The following is a 16355-nucleotide window of genomic DNA, read 5'->3' as shown; positions in this document are numbered from 1 at the left end:
TTTAACTTTAACACCTATGTGTTCTATTGTACTATTGTCGTTGACATCTTTTGATGATCTGTTTCTATCACTGCTTGTTTGTCCCTACAACCACACCACCCCCCACCCCCTCCACCTCTCTGTCTCTCTATCTCTCCGCCCCCCACACACACACCTTAAACCAGTTTATATTTCAACTCCTTCTTGGACTCGAACTCAAGTTCTGTCGAAGGGTCATGAGGACTCGAAACGTCAACTCTTTTCTTCTCCGCCGATGCTGCCAGACCTGCTGAGTTTTTCCAGGTAATTCTGTTTTTGTTTTGGATTTCCAGCATCCGCAGTTTTTTTGTTTTTATATTTGAATATTATAGACTGGCGACAGCGCGCTCCCTCCCACCTGGCGCCCTTGTTCAGCTGCCAGAAGCGCGCGCACACCTTGCTGCTTCCTGGCGAGTTGCAAGCGGAGGCGCGCGCGCACACCTTGCTGCTTCCTGGCGAGTTGCAAGCGGAGGCGCGCGCGCACCCCCCTCCCACCCCGTTTTGGCGCGCGCATGTGGACCTTTAAACCTTCCTCTCTCTCTGCCAACCAACCACCCCCCCCACCCCTCCCATACCCACTCCCATTATTGAGGATCTGTGACTGAAGGCGCGTTCCCGGCAGAGGGCCGGCCCTCCATCCGCGTACACGCGCAGAGAAGCGCAAACACATTCAGCCAAAAAAAACCACAACAGAAGCAACAACATAAATGAGAAAAAAAGAAATCCCGGAACCGAGATGACGGAAGCGTTCATTGTGTGAAAACAGAGAGGGAAGAAAATGCACTCGGAGCAACTTCCAACTTAATGAAAGGTTTTATTTTAAAATACAAAGTGAAGAACCCCCTGTTTGTAGGAAAAAAAATGAGGAAAGAGAATCCTCACTGATGCTAAATTCTGTGCAACATTTTTTTTGCAACAAGGGAATAATTCTACATTTTATTTATTTTTGCAACATCGGGGGAGAAGTGGAAAGCAGGGATGAAGAGTTGCAAGAAAAAAATGAGTGTGTGAGAAGAGAAAGAGGAAATAATAAATTAATCAGAAAAGAAACTCGCAGCTTTTGCCGGTCGAAGAATGGCTTCGAAGGAGCGGCTGTACGAGCTCTGGATGTTGTACTTCACCAAGGTGAGTTCCACACCTGTAAACGCGGGGCTAGGGCCGCGAGTCCCAGCACGCTGCCAGCCACCCCAACTCGATCCTGCTTCAATGCTTAGCTTCGCTTGCAAGGCAAAGCAAATATTAAAATAAACCGATGGTCAGTGCACTGTGACTAAAGCAACTCGGTTACTTTTGTGTTGTCTTTGACACTCATCTTTTAATTCTACTTTTATTTAATTTTTAAAAAATGTAAACGCGATTGCTCTGGGAGAATTGTTATTACAGAACAGTTGGAGGTCACTATCTTTGCTTATGCAGATTTGTGATATGTTTATGTGTAAGCCAAGCCTCACTGTGTTGGGAGGTAGCATTCAATTATCACGTTTTAATAGCAATCTAGCACTCGGGCCAATATATATGTCTCTTAGGCACAATGGGGCTTGCATTTTATTCATGGCCAGTTTAATTGTTACTTTTAAGCAACTTTTTAAAAAATAAAATAAAGTTGGAGTGATGTTCATTCAGATGGAGAGAGGCGACCGTTTCGCAACTGAAGTGCTAAACTGGTTCATCCTTGGCGGTGGTGTGTTTAGTCAGTATGCAAAAAAAACATCTCAGTACTTCTGGTATCAGGGCGAGATTCAGTGCGCTGCAACAGTCCTATATATTGTCGATTCTAATCCTTTTGCAATGCGTGATATCTGGGATTGTTCACGCTCAGATTTAGAATTGGTTGCATTGCAATCACATCAAGATCTTTTTAAAATCTAACTGCTGCTCAAAGTTTCCAAATTGCATCTGTTGTACTTGGAGAAAATGAACTGTTGTTTTTCATTTGTGTCACCGTTTCCCGAAGGTGCTTTTATTTTGTGAGTCGGTTATTTATAGATATTGGTTTGGGTGCAGTACTGTTTATATGTACATATGTATAGTGTGCATTGTGTTGGAAATTACAATCCCCAAGATAGGGTTTTGTCTGATGTTGGATTGGATCGGATCAGCTTCTGCATCAGGAATTGGGGTACGCAGACGTATTGAACCCGTGGAGTACGTGTTGAGTCCTCAGTTGGAGCCGTTCCTTGAACTCAGGCTCTGTGCATTTGTGTGGAATTCAACCCTCAATTCCAATTCCTTCACAGACATTACACATCAGACTTTAAAAATTCTAGGGAATACTGCCGACTTTCTGTTTTTTACTGATTTTGTATCTTGCAAACAGCTCCTCATTGCCCGATTTGGGTAAGACTGTGACATAGTGCAGGTCTGAGCATGACCTCAAAGTCCTTCCCCACTCTGCCACCTCCTGCTTCTCTCCTTCAGGCATCACATTTGCACTGAGGCCTGTTGTCACTGGAGTTTAGAAGAATGAGAGGGGATCTCATTGAAACATATAAAATTCTGTCAGGGCTGGACAGGGATGCAGGGATGATGTTTTTTTCTGGCTGGGGGCTCTAGAACAAAGGGTCACAATCTCATGATACGGGGTAGGCCATTTAGGATTGAGATAAGGAGAAACTTCTTCACTCAGAAGGTGGTGAACCTATGGCATTCTCGACCACAGAGGGCTGTGGAGGCCAAGTCTCTTAATATATGTAAGAAGGAAATAGATTTCTACACTGCTAAAGGCATCAAGGGGTATTGAGGGAGAGTGGGAGTATGGTGTTGAGATAGAGGGTCAGCCATGATCATATTGAATGGTGGAGCAGGCTCGAAGGGCTGAATGACCTACTTCTGCTTCTATTTTCTTTGTTTCTATGAGGTGACCTTTGGTGCCTAATTCAAGTGATCATTCTGCACTGACTGACTAAACAGTGGTTATTGGCAGCCAGTGAGAGGCATTGCAGCCAGCCCAAATGTGTCTGCGCTTGCAATAATCAGGTGTGGGAATCCTGGCAGATGTTGTTCTCCTTCCCTGACTCAAGAGACTTTGACAAGTGACTCATTCCATGATTCAGTTCAGTGATCAGATTTGGAGAAAGTATTTGGATGAACGGACAGATTTTACAGCAGTTTTATAACTTCAAGGAATTAATTCTACACAGAGTACATGATTAACCATATTCTTTTTTAAGAGAAATTGCAGGGGCGCTGGTCATAATCTTTCAATTTTCCCTAGACTCAGGGGAAGTGCCAGAAGACTGGAGAATTGCAAACATTACACCCTTGTTCAATAAAGGTTATTAGGATAAGCCCAGCAATTACAGACGAGTTAGTTTGACTTCAGTGGTAGGCAAGATTCTAGGAACAATTATTCGGGATAGAATTAGTAGTCACTTGGAAAAACATGGGTTGATAAGGAAGAGCCAGCATGGATTTCTAAAGGGGAAATCATGTTAATTAACTTGCTGGAGTTTTTTGAAGAGGTAACAGAAAAGGTCAATAAGGGTAATGCTGTTGATGTGGTGTACATGGATTTCGAGAAGGCATTTGACAGTGCCATGCAACTGACTTGTGTTATTGTCCATGGAATCAAAGGAACAGTAGCAACGTGGATACCAAATTAGCTGAAAAATAGGAAGCAGAGAGTAATGGTCGATGGATTTTTTTGGGCTGGAGGAAGGTTTGTAGTGGAGTTCCCCAGGGATCAGTATTGGGACCCTTGCTTTTCCTGTTATTTATATACATATATGATCTAGATCTTTATGTGCAGGGGACAGTTTCAAAGTTTGTGGATGACATGAAGCTTGGGAGTGTTGTGAACTGTGAGGAGGACGGTGTAGAACTTCAAGAGGACATAGGTGGAGTGGGCAGATAGGTGGCAGATGAAGTTCAATGCGGAGAAGTGTGAGGCAATGCATTTTGGTAGCAAGAACATAGACAGACAATATAAAATGAGGGGTGACATTTTGAAGGGGGTGAAAGAGCAGAAAAACTTGGGTGTATATGTGGATTGATCATTGAAAGTGGCAGAATAGGTGAAGAGAGCAGTTAATAAAGCATATAGTATCCTGGACTTTACTAATGGGGGCATAGAGGAGGCTATGCTGAATTTATAAAAGATACTCATTAGACCTCAGCTGGAACATTGTGTACAGTTCTGGGCACCATATTATAGGAAGGATGTGAACACATTGGAGAGAGTACAGAAGAGGTTTACAAGAATGGTTCCAGGGATGAGACACTTCAGCTATGAGGATAGATTGGAGAGGCTGGGACTGTTCTCCTTGGAGAGGAGAAAGCTGAGAGGAGATTTGATAGAGATATTCAAAATCATGAGGGGGCTGTACAGAGTAGATGGAGAGAAGCTGTTCCCATTTGTAAAAGGATCAATAATGAGAGGGCACAGATTTAACATGATTTGCAAAAGAAGCAAGTGTGACATGAGAAAAAACTTTTTCACACAGAGTGGTTCGGGTCTGGAATGCACTGCCTGGAAGTGTGGTGCAGGCAGGTTCAATCGAGGCATTCAAGAGGACATTGTTTCTATTCAAATAAAAATCTAATGTGCAAGGGTATGAGGAAAAGGTGGGACAATGGCACTAGGTCATAATGCTCATTTGGAGAGCTGGTGCAGACATGATGGGCCAAATGGCCTCCCTTCTGTGTCATTAAGATTCTGTGAAAAGGAATTCAGGATTGACAGCACAAAAGCTGCGATCGGTTCTTTAGCGGTTAACCTCTAGTGAAATGTACAATTTTTTTCACCTTTAGGGTCTGAGTTCAAATGCAGAATGAGAGATGGAAGGTCCCTTCTGTCTGTGGCTGTGAGGCCCCTACACAAAATATGTTTTGAGACGTTCAATCCAGTTCTTGCTAGGGGCAGAATTCTCAGCAGAGCACTGCCACTCATTTGACATCCATTAACACTGAGTTGTCTTGGCATGCCATGGGATGCTTAATTAGGGAAGATGAAATGGCAATCTATTCAAGTAATGAATACGTTTCTGAGGTTTGGGTAGCATCAGGATCTGTGATTCTAGATATTTGGCAGCACTACCTCCCACCTTGTACTGTACTTTTGCATTTTCTCTTGCTCCCACTGCCTGACCCCACGCCTCCCTACCCTCTAGTAACTCAACTACTCAATTATTACATTCCTGCACAACCTTTCCTCCACTCTGCTCCCACTTCAGGCCTCTACCAGAACCGCTGCCATGAGTAACAGACCAAAACCAATGATGTCACATCAGGTAGTGCAGAATAAATTCCACTTGGTTTTTCTCCCCATCCCCATTTCACCCCCAGTAATAACAAGATTACACTGGTGAATTCAGTAAGAGTGGGGACTGTAGTGGAGGAGGAACCAAGCAGGTGTAAGCCCAATTTTACAGTTCTGTGGCTGTGAAAGGTGCTATTTAAAGATGTCATTTTTCTCACTGCAACACTATTTAGTTCCCACTTTCTATACATGAGAATCCTTGTGGCCAGGGCATATGTGAAGGGAATGTGTTGGTGAAATGGTTAAATTGAAGCTTTCCAGATTTCGCATTCAGCTGCTGTGAAGACTAAGTAAATGGTAAACAGTGAGTACATCACAGCAGCTCTGTGGAGAGGCCAAATGAGCATGTGCTTACAAGTATTGTGCTTAGCAAACTCCTGTGACTTGAAGCAAACACGGGTTCTCCTGTAGCTTGTATGGAAAGTGGAAACTAAATAGTGTTGTAGTAAGAAAAATGACATGTCTTTAAATAGCACCTTTCACAGCCTCAGTAAGCCCTAAAGTACTTTACAACTCTTATGATCCCAGCTGATGTTACTACTGGACAAGTCAGATTCCAGGGTGCAACCTGGCTTGACAGATCCTAACTTTTATTTTTTTGTTTAGAAACATGGCTACTGAACAGAGTCATAGGAGTTCGCCGATAAATTTTTAACAGAAGAATAAAACATTTATTAAACAAAAAAGATGAACTATGTTTCACTAGTCCTTCACCCCAACTATACCTTTACAGATATATACAAATTTGTAAAGATAACACAAGTTACAAAATCTATCTTACACTCTAATGCATAAGGCCCATGTAAACCAATAGGCGAACTGTGGTCAGACACTCCAAGACCAAACTTCTATGGATTTCTCATCAACCCTCCAGATGCTTCCAAGTCTTCTCCCTGCAGCTCAGTCTGTTTAATTTGGAGTCTTTCTCTCTGCTTCGTGAGCCAACCAGTCTCACTGGAACCCTGCCTTTCTCACGAGGGCTTCCATCTCCATGTTTGAAGAACTTGCCTTGGAATCCTATCCCAAACGATGCTTCCACTTGGATGTCTTCTACAAGGATCCGCCTCCAAGGTTTTGAATTCTCCTTCCGATGTTCCTTTTCCTTGGATCGCAACGTGTATTCAGGCTTCACCCTCCATACATACTCTCAGTATTTGGCTGTGCCAAGCAGGACGCCACTGCTCCTAAAGCCCATAGTAAGGAGTCACAGACCTTTGGCTGACTCCTCAGACCTCCTGGCTTCTCACAAGCCCACTTTGTTCCAAGTCTGTTCCCTGCAGATCTAGCTCTTTAATTTGGAGCCTTTCCCTTTGCTCCTTACTTTCAATTCCACTGAACAGGGCCTGTTTCTGATTTCTGTCCTTGTTCCTTGACTTAACTGTCTACCCAGGCTCTCTTTCTGTCCCACTCCCTGGCTTTTGGAAATGTTTTTTTTCTTTGGGACCTGCTCCCTGCAGCTCCAGCCCTGCCTCTACTGGCACCTTCTGCAAAGTAGTGCTTTCTTCTGGGTCACCTGACCCTTTTTTTTCACATTTTTGACTTTTGGGTTCTGTTTCCCTTTAATGCAGGTGCACAGGAACAGTTTCCATCTAAAAATATGAAAAAAAATGAACTGCACATGTATGCCTGTAACTAAGGAAATGCACCAACTGTGTACATGCAGGCGTTCTCTGGCTGGCACATGTACAGAAACCCAAGATCGTTAAAAAAAAGAACGATTTGCCCATGTGCGACCATTCTACGGTAAGCGCATGCACAGAGACCGTCGGGGCCCAAAGGGAACTGTTGTTCCCAAATTCTGAGGCCAGATATCTGTTTTAAAAGGTAAGTCTTCCCTTTTTTGCCACATGAGCAAGACGATAGCTAAGCAAAGGGTCTGTACATCTTGGTCATTGATGTACAAGGTAACTTATATGTGGACGCAGGGATCTAAATGGATACTTTGTCTTTGTCTTCACAAAGGAGAGGGATGATGCAGACAGTCTAGTTAAAGAGGTGTGAAATTTTAGATACAATAAGCATAATGAGAGAGGATGTACTGGAGGGACTGTCATCCTTGGAGGTGGATAAATCACCAGGGTTGGATGGATTGTACCCCCAGCTGTTAAAGAAAGCCAGAGAGGAAATTACAGATGCTCTGACAATCATTACCCAATCCTCATATGATACAGGCAAGATACTAGAGGATTGGAGGTCTATAAATGTTGTACCATGATTTAAAAAGGGTGCGAGGGCTAGGCCAGAAAGTTATGCGTCAGTCAGTCTGACTTCGGTGATGGGCAAATTATTGGAATCAATTTTGAGAGACAGGATAAACTGTCGTTTAGAAAGGAACGGATTAATCAGGCATAGCCAGTGTGGTTTTGTTAGGGGAAAGTCCTGCCTTACTAATTTAATCTAATTTTTTGAAGAAGGAACAAGAAAGTTTAATGGGGATAGTGCAGCTGATATTGTTTACATGGATTTTAGTAAGGCATTTGACAAGGTCCGGCATAGTGGACTGGTCAGAAAAGTGAGATCCCATGGGTTGCAGGGAAATGTAGCAAGTTGGAATGAAAATTGGCTCAGCGACAGAAAACAGAGGGTAATGATCGATGGATGTTTTTGCGAATGCAAAGCAGTTTCCAGTGGCGTTCCACAGTGTTGGGTCCCTTGCTGTTTGTTGTATATCTTAAAGATTTGGACTTAAATGTGGGAGGCATGACTGGGAGGTTTGCAGATGACTTGAAAATTGGCTGTGTAGTTGATAGTTTAGAGGATAGCAGTTGTCTCCAGAAAGATATCAATGGTTTGGTTGAGTGGGCGGGGAAGTGGCAGATAGAATTCAATTCAGAGAAGTGTGAGGTAATGCATCTGGGGAGGGCAAACAAAGCAAGGGAATACACAATATATGGGAGGATATTGAGAGGGGTTGAGGTAATGAGAGATCTTGGAGTGCACATCCACAGGATCCTGAAGGTGGCCGGACAGGTGGATAAGATGGTGAAGAAAGCATATGGAATGCTTTCCTTTATTGGATAAGGTATTGAATGCAAGAGCAGTGATGTAATGCTGCAACTGTATAAAATGCTGGTTAGGCCACAGCTGGAATTTTGTGTACAGTTCTGGTCACCACATTACAGGAAGGACATAATTACTCTGGAGAGAGTACAGAGGAGATTTACAAGAATGCTGTCAGGGCTTAAAAATTGTAGCTATGTGGAGAGATTGGATAGGCTAGGGTTGTTTTAAACAGGAAGGCAGATTATTATCTGAATGGCTATAAATTGAGAGAGGGGAATGTACAACGAGATCTGGATGTCATCATACAACAGTAGCATGTAGGTACAGCAGGCAGTAAAGAAGGCAAATGGTATGTTGGCCTTCATAGCTAGAGGATTTGAGTACAGGAGCAGGGATAACTTGCTGCAATTATACAAGGTCTTGGTGAGACCACACCTGGAATATTGTGTGCAGTTTAGGTCTCCTTATCTGAGGAAGGATGTTCTTGCTATAGAGGGAGTGCAGCGAAGGTTTACTCGACTGATTCCTGGGACAGCGGGACTGACATATGAGGAGAGATTGAGTCGGTTAGGATTATATTCACTGGAGTTCAGAAGAATGAGGGGGGATCTCATAGAAACCCATAAAATTCTAAGAGCACTAGACAGGGTAGATGCAGGAGGGATGTTCCCGATGGTGGGGGACTTCAGAACCAGGGGTCACAGTCTGAGGATATGGGGAAGACAATTTAGGACTGAGATTAGGAGACATTTCTTCACCCAGAGAGTGGTGAGCATGTGGAATTCGCTACCACAGAAAGTAGTTAAGGCCAACACATTTTATGTTTTCAAGAAGTAGTTAGATATAGCTTTTGGGGCAAAAAGGATCAAAGGATATGGGGAGAAAGCGGGAGCAGGCTATTGAGTTGGATGATCAGCCATGATCATAATGAATGACGGAGCAGGCTCAAAGGGCCGAATGACCTACTCCGTCTCCTATTTTCTATGCTTTTATGTTTTCCTTAGAACAGAGGAGGCTGAGGGGTGACTTATTTGAGGTGTACAAAATTATGAGAGGCCTAGATAGAATAGACAGGAAAGACCTGCTTCACCTAGCAGAGGTGTCAATTACCAAGGGGCACAGATTTAAGGTGATTGGTAGGAGGGTTAGAGGGTACACGAGGCTGGTGCATGTCTGGAATTCACTGCCTGGTTTGGTGGTGGAGGCAGAAACTGCGACTCTTTAAAAAAGCGACCTGGAGCTGTACTTGTAGTGCTGTAACTTGTAAGACTACGGGACACGTGTTGGAAGGTGGGAATAGTTTCTTTTTTCTTTTTCTTCTTTTTCGGCCGGTGCAGACACGATGGGTTGAATGGCCTTTTCCTGTGCCATAACCTTTCTATGATCTTTTCCTTTGGATTCATCACACAACCAATTTCCACCTCCAAAAAGAGGGAATCCAACCCTCTCTCCTTGAAATTCAATGGCAGTACCGTCGCAGAATCCCCCACAGTCAACATCCTGGGGATTACCATTAACCAGAAACTGGACTGGACCAGACATATAAATACTATGGCTACAACAGCAGGTCAGAGGCTGGGAATTCTGTGGAGAACAACTCACCTCCTGACTCCCCTAAGCCTATCCACCATCGACAAGGCACAGGGCAGGTGTGCAATGGAATACTCTCCATCACCTTTAACATCCACTCCCTCCACCACTGATGGTAGGAGTGGGTACCATCTCCAAGATGTACTGCAGGAACTCAACAAGGCTGCTTCAACAGCACCTTCCAAGCCCGTGACCTCTACCACCTAGAAGGACAAGGGCAACAGATGCATGGGAGCACCACAACCTGCAAGATCCCCTCCAAGCCACTCATCATCCTGTCTTGGAAATATATTGCCGTTCCTTTATTGCTGCTGGGTCAAACTCCTGGAACTCCCTTCTTAACAGCACTGTGGGTGTACCTACACCACATGGACCGCAGGAATTTAAGAAGGCGGCTCACTGTCACGTCCTTGAGGGCAGTTAGGGATGGTCAGTAAAAATGCTGGTCTAGCCAGCGATGCCCAAGTTCCATAAAAGAGTTTTTTGAAACATTGCCACTGTTGTAATGTAGGAGATATGGCTGGGAATTTGTGCACACAAAAGGTACTGCCAACAGCAATGAAATGGTGACCAGATAATCTAATTGTGTTGGTTGAGGGACAGATGGGTAAATATAGGACAGAATAGCAGGAGATCTCTCCTGATCATCGTTGAAAATTGCCATTTGAACATTTATGTGCACCTAAGAGTACAGACAGGGCTTTGTTTCATGCCAAACCTGAAAGCTGACACCTTCGACATTGTAGCACTTTATAGTTTTCTTAGGTCCTGCTCAAGTCATGTGTGTGTTCCCTTTTAAATTTAAAGAGAGCAGAATCAATGTGGGCTGCCTTGTGTGTTGCCCTACCAGCTGTCAGTGAGGACAATGTATGTGTTGCTTTGCACTGTGGGGATGTTTGCTTACTTCAGTTCATGCGAAAGCACTTCCTTTGGATGTTTACTGGTTGGCATTTGAAGAACATGACTGATCCAACTATCAAACCAAGCCACTAATACAGCCTTTGGGTTCTTAACTTTGGGAGTCTGGGTTATAGTTCAGGAAAAGTAGGTTTATTCGTACTATTTGTTGAGTTTAATCATCTATGGTTCAAATGCAGAAAGGTGCTCAATTAATTGCCTTTGGGACTTCAAACTTGACTCGTCCTCTCTAACTTTTCTATGTTCTTACCTAAAGCACTGATTTTGCTGAAAACATCTCCACGAGTTCCAGCTACCCTCCGACTTTGTTCCTTGCCCATTTTTTCATATGTGACCCTGAATATCACCAGGCTCTTCAACTCTTCACAGCTTCGTCCTCACCTGATGTTCATTGGGCCAGCAACTGAATTTTCTCCTCCACCCCAAAGGCACTGAGGCCAATTGTAGTCCTTTAACTACCACCCCAGTTAATATCAGCTAACTGAACATAGGAAGTGCAACGTAGGACCTTCTTGGTAGGTATCTAACTGGGAAGTACACGTACGCACTGAGCTACCAGTGATTAGCTAAATTAAACTTGTGTCATAACCAAAGAAATGGCAACAAATGCCACTGGAGAATCTAGAACTTAAAAATAGTGGCATCTTGGGAGCACTAGTGCACTCTCACTGGAGAGTAAAAATTTGATTATCCTGTCCTGTTCTGTTTGGATCAGACCCATGTTGCTAGGAGCTGGTGGGAGAGGCTGAGTTGCATCACATCAGGGAGCATAAAAATTGAGTAAGGTAGTCCAGTCTGTGTTTGTACTTCCTGTCAGCCCCCCATGGTGAGCAATTGCGGAGGCTATATGTCCAACCTCTCCATCAGAGAGGCCCTTTCAGGCAGCACTGAGATACAGATTGGTGAGCTCCCTGATTCTGAGGTAAGTTCATTAAAGGAGCATCTTTAAGCAATACATAATGGGTTTGAGCTCTGTGGAGTCAACTGATCTCAGCTAGGCTAGGGATGGAATAGGAGGTTATGGGGGTTAAGATTCACTCAAAAACCCAGAGTTAGAAAAGGGAAACCATGTCAGAGTTTTGAAAATTGTTTTCTGGCTGTATTGTCATTTTTTTTTGCTGATCTCTCTTTGCCCTGAGTAGGTAGTCACTTCAAAGGCCATTAAAAGTCAACCGCATATATTGAAACTGAATCACATGTCGATCAAATTGTGTAGATAGTTCCCTTCTGTGAAGTTCTTCAGTTGAGTGAACCAGTTTAAATTTTAAGGTAATCCATCAGCTTTCAGGTTTCTCTGGTATGAACCCACAAACTAGCAGGTATTTTTGAATTCAGTTTCCCAACCTGCCTTGATGGAATTTGAACCCATACCATAGTCATTCCTAATCATTATCAAGCAATCGCTGGTGAAAGGTCCCTGGTGAAAGACAGGGATGGCCTGAGATATGTTGCTAATCTGCAGTTGGATAACCTTCCCCACTTGTTATCCAGATCCACCCACAAAAAATAGCTACTTGGTACAGGTACTAGATTGGCCAATGTTCAGAGATCTGCACCTTAGCAAGAACCAGTGCCCTCTTGATCAGAGCAGAGAAAACTGGTGGCCAGGGAGGGGTAAAAGAAATACATGGAAACTTGTCATGGAAATACGATTGCGTTCAAAAACAAATCATGTGTATCTGCTGATGTCGGTGCTCAGTGTTGTGACCAGTGACATGTACATGCCAGTTCTGGTAGCATCAGTTCTCAATGTTTCAACAAAAAATAAAATAAAATTGGAAATAAAAGCAGAAATAGATTGGAGGAGGGTTTAAAATAAGGTCAGGTAGAGATTTTTTTTCTTTATTCGTTCATGGGATGTGGCCATCGCTGGCTAGGCTAACATTTATTGCCAATCCCTAATTGCCCAATATAGATGAGTGATGGTAAGCTGCCTTCTTGAACTGCTGCAGTCCATGTGTTGTAGGAACACCCACAGCGCTGTTAGGAAGGGAGATGCAGGATTTTGACCCAGCAACAGCGAAGGAACAGCAATATTGTTCTAAGTCAGGATGGTGAGCGGCTTGGAGGGGAACTTCCAGGCGGTGGTATTCTCGTGCATCTGCTTGCCTTTGTCTGTGGGTTTGGAAGGAGCTTTGGTGAATTGCTGCAGTGCATTTTGTAGATTTGTGCACTGTTGCCACTGTGCATCCGTGGTGAAGGAAGTGAATGTGGTACCAATCAAGCGGGCTACTTTGTTCCGAATGGTGTCAAGCTTCTTGACTGTTGTTGGAATTACACTCGTCCAGGCAAGTGGAGAGTATTCCATCACACTCCTGACTTGCGTCTTGTAGATGGTGGACAGGCTTTGGGGAGTCAGGAGGTGAGTTACTCTCTGCCGAATTGCCAGTTTCTGACCTGCTCTTGTAATCATAGTATTTATATGGCTGGTCCTGTTTAGTTTCTGGTCAATAGTAACCGCCAGGATGTTGATATTGAGGGGTTCAGAGATGGTAATGCCATTGAATGTCATGGGGAGATGGTTAGATTCTCTCTTGTTGGAGATGGTTATTGCCTGGCACTTGTGTGAGACGCATGTTACTTGCCACTTATCAGCCCAAGCCTGAATATTGCCCAGGTCTTGCTGCATATTGACACAAACAGCTTCTGTATCTCAGGAGATGGGTATGGTGCTGAACATTGTACATTCATCCGTGAACATCCCCATTTTTGACCTTATGATGGAAGGAAGGTCATTGATGAAGCAGCTGAAGATGGTTGTGTCTAGAACACTACCCTGAGGAATTCCTGCAGTGTTGTCCCAGGACAAAGATGATAACCTCCAACAACCACAACCATCTTCCTTTGTCCTAGGTATGACTCCAACCAGTGGAGAGATTCCCCTGCTGATTCCCATTGACTTCATTTGTGTTAGGGCTCTTTGATGCTGCACTCCAGTCAAATGCTGCCTTGATGTCAAGGGCAAACAGTCTCACCTCACTTCTGGGGTTTAGCTCTTTTGTCCATGTTTGTTTAGAGGAGATTGTTCTGAAGAGAAATACAAAGAACTTGTATTCAAATAGCGCCTTTCATATTCTCACCGCATTGCAAGCAGCTTCACAGCCATTGTGTTCTTAAGGTTCGCCACCGTTATGATGCAGAAAAATATAGTCAATCTGCCAGGTCCCACTTCATGACTGGATGAGCTGTTTTATTGATGTTGGTTGAAGGATAAATGACCCTGGAAGAATTCCAATACTCTTCACACAGTCCTGTGGGACCCTTTATGTCCACCTAAGAGAGCAGTCAGGGTCTCAATTTAGTATGTCACCTGAAAGACTGCACCTCCCACAGTGCCGAATTTGCACTTGGGGCAGAACTTTTTGTCCTGCAGGCGGGCATGTGCCCAACCTGATCAGAAGTAAGATGGCGTGCAATATTTCGTTCAGGGGCCGGGTGCCAGAGCAGCGCCGCCATTAATTAACAGGCCACTTAAGGCCCTTAATAGTCCTATTCACTGAGATTTTACCTTGGATGTGCAGTTTTCTGCTCGTTGCACAGGCAAAATGGGCAGGTAGCCAGCTGACATTTTCACAAACCTCATTTGAGGGCGGCATAAAAAGGGTCAGCAGCATTGCCAGTGTGAGTAGTGAGCAGTTTTGGAGATCATTTGCAGCTGGTTGTTTAGTGGTATTTGGCAGCTTGTTCTCTGTTCGGAGTTTCATTCTTTGCATTTCCAGGCTTCATTTCAGGACTCATTGCTGTCTGCAAGGCCCTCGGAGGATTCAGACCATGTGGACCCTTCCAGGTATCAGACAGCCTTCCCTTACCCTGGTAATGGGCATTGTGGTCTCCACTAGAGGCACCTCCTCTGAGGAGGAAGAGAGGGGCAAAAGGGAGAGGAGGTCATGTGTCCCCATGCAGCTTCCAGGGGAGGGACCTGTGGGAGGAGAGGTGCAGTGCCAGCAGGAAGTCTAAGGTGGAAGTGGCCGCAGAAGATGCCACTATCCTGATGCCAGGGTTTACAAGCAGCGGCGCAGCTACCTCAATATGTCCAAGGGCAATGCTGAAGGAGGCTCCAGCTCTCAAGGGAGACCGTGGCCTCCATTTGCCAGATCATTGGACCTAAGATCAGCCCCGACTGTGTGGTTAGACACCCCAAGCCAGTGGCTCAGAAGGTCTCAGTGGCCCTCAACATTTTTTTTTACCTGTTCATGGGATATGGGCTTCACTGGCTGGGCCAGCATTTATTGCCCATCCCTAGTTGTCCTTGAGAAGGTGGTGGTGAGCTTCCTTCTTGAACCGCTGCAATCCATGTGGTGTATGTACACCCACAGTTTGCTGTAAGGGAGGGAATTCTGAGATTTTGACACAGCGACAGTGAAGGAACGGAGATATATTTCCAAGTCAGGATGCTGAATGACTTGGAGGGGAACTTCCAGGTGGTGGTGTTCCCATCTATCTGCTGCCCTTGACCTTCTAGATGGTAGTGGTTGTGGGTTTGAAAAGTGCTGTCGAAGGAGCCTTGGTGAATTCCTGCAGTGCATCTTGTAGATGGTATACATTGCTGCTACTGTGCGTCGGTGGTGGAGGCTCTTTCCAGGGCTCAGTGGGAGATCTTTGTGGAGTCTCCCACTTAGCTGTCCACAGTTGCGTCAAACTGGTGACATGTTCAGGCGGGTACTAACCTTTATTCTTGACCATACGGATGAGGCCAGCCAGGCTGAGTGAGCCAGAGGCCTTGCAGCGATTGCTGGATTCCCCTGTGTTCAGGGTGCCATCGACTGTGTACATGTGGCCATCAAGATGCCTGCGGGTCAGCCGAGTGCCTTAGTTTACAGGAAGGGATTCCACTCCATGAGTGTGCAGATAGTGTGTGACCACAAGATGCAGATTCTGCAAGCCTATGCAGGGTACTCTGGCAGCTCCCATGACACCTAATTCTAAGGCATTCCCAGGTGCTGAGGCTCTTCAGTGCTCCAGCCTAACTGTAGTTGGCTCCTGGGTGACAAGGGCTCTCCGTTGAAGAGGTGGCTCATGACGCTTCTCTGACACCCAAGAACCGAGGCAGAGAAGCATTACAATACGAGTCATGCCTCCACAAGGGCAGTGGTGGGGAGGACCATAGGTCTTCAAGATGCACACCTGATGCTTGGACGGTTCAGAGGGAGCACTACGATACCCTCCAGGGCAGGTGTTCCTGCTCGTGATTGCCTGCTGCATTCTCCACAATCTGTCACTAGCAAGGGGGAACCCACTGGAGGAAGGGGATCTTGACGCAGCTGTACAGGTCAGAGATGATTTTTTTAATTCATTCATGGGATGTAGGCTTTGCTGACTGGGCTAGCATTTATTATCCATCCCCAGTTGCCCTTGAGAAGGTGGTGGTGAGCTGCCTTCTTGAATATCTGCCATCTGGTATAGGTACACCCACAGTGCTGTTAGGAAGGGAGTTCCAGGATTTTGACCCAGCAACAGTGAAGGAATGGCGATATATTTCCAAGTTAGGATGATGAGTGGCTTGGAGGGGAACTTCTGGGTGGTGGTGTTCCCAATCTATCTGCTGCCCTTGTCCTTCTAGATGGTAGTG

At 44.9% G+C, this 16355-nt stretch overlaps 1 protein-coding gene across 3 annotated transcripts in view; it reads left to right on the top strand.

The window, feature by feature from the left end:
* Positions 1 to 756: 756 nt before the first annotated feature.
* Positions 757 to 16355, top strand: part of nbeal2 (neurobeachin-like 2) — a 271817-nt gene continuing 256218 nt past the window's right edge. For all 3 annotated transcript variants that reach the window (XM_041189748.1, XM_041189750.1, XM_041189747.1), the window contains exon 1: positions 757 to 1143. In XM_041189748.1, the coding sequence (XP_041045682.1) occupies positions 1093 to 1143 (51 nt within the window). In that variant the 5' untranslated portion in view covers positions 757 to 1092. The remainder of the gene's footprint in view (positions 1144 to 16355) is intronic.

This window comes from Carcharodon carcharias, chromosome 6, assembly GCF_017639515.1.
Source record: "Carcharodon carcharias isolate sCarCar2 chromosome 6, sCarCar2.pri, whole genome shotgun sequence".
NCBI lineage: Eukaryota > Metazoa > Chordata > Chondrichthyes > Lamniformes > Lamnidae > Carcharodon > Carcharodon carcharias.
Note: the sequence above shows the minus strand (reverse complement) of the source record. Positions and strands in the feature narration are given on the sequence as shown.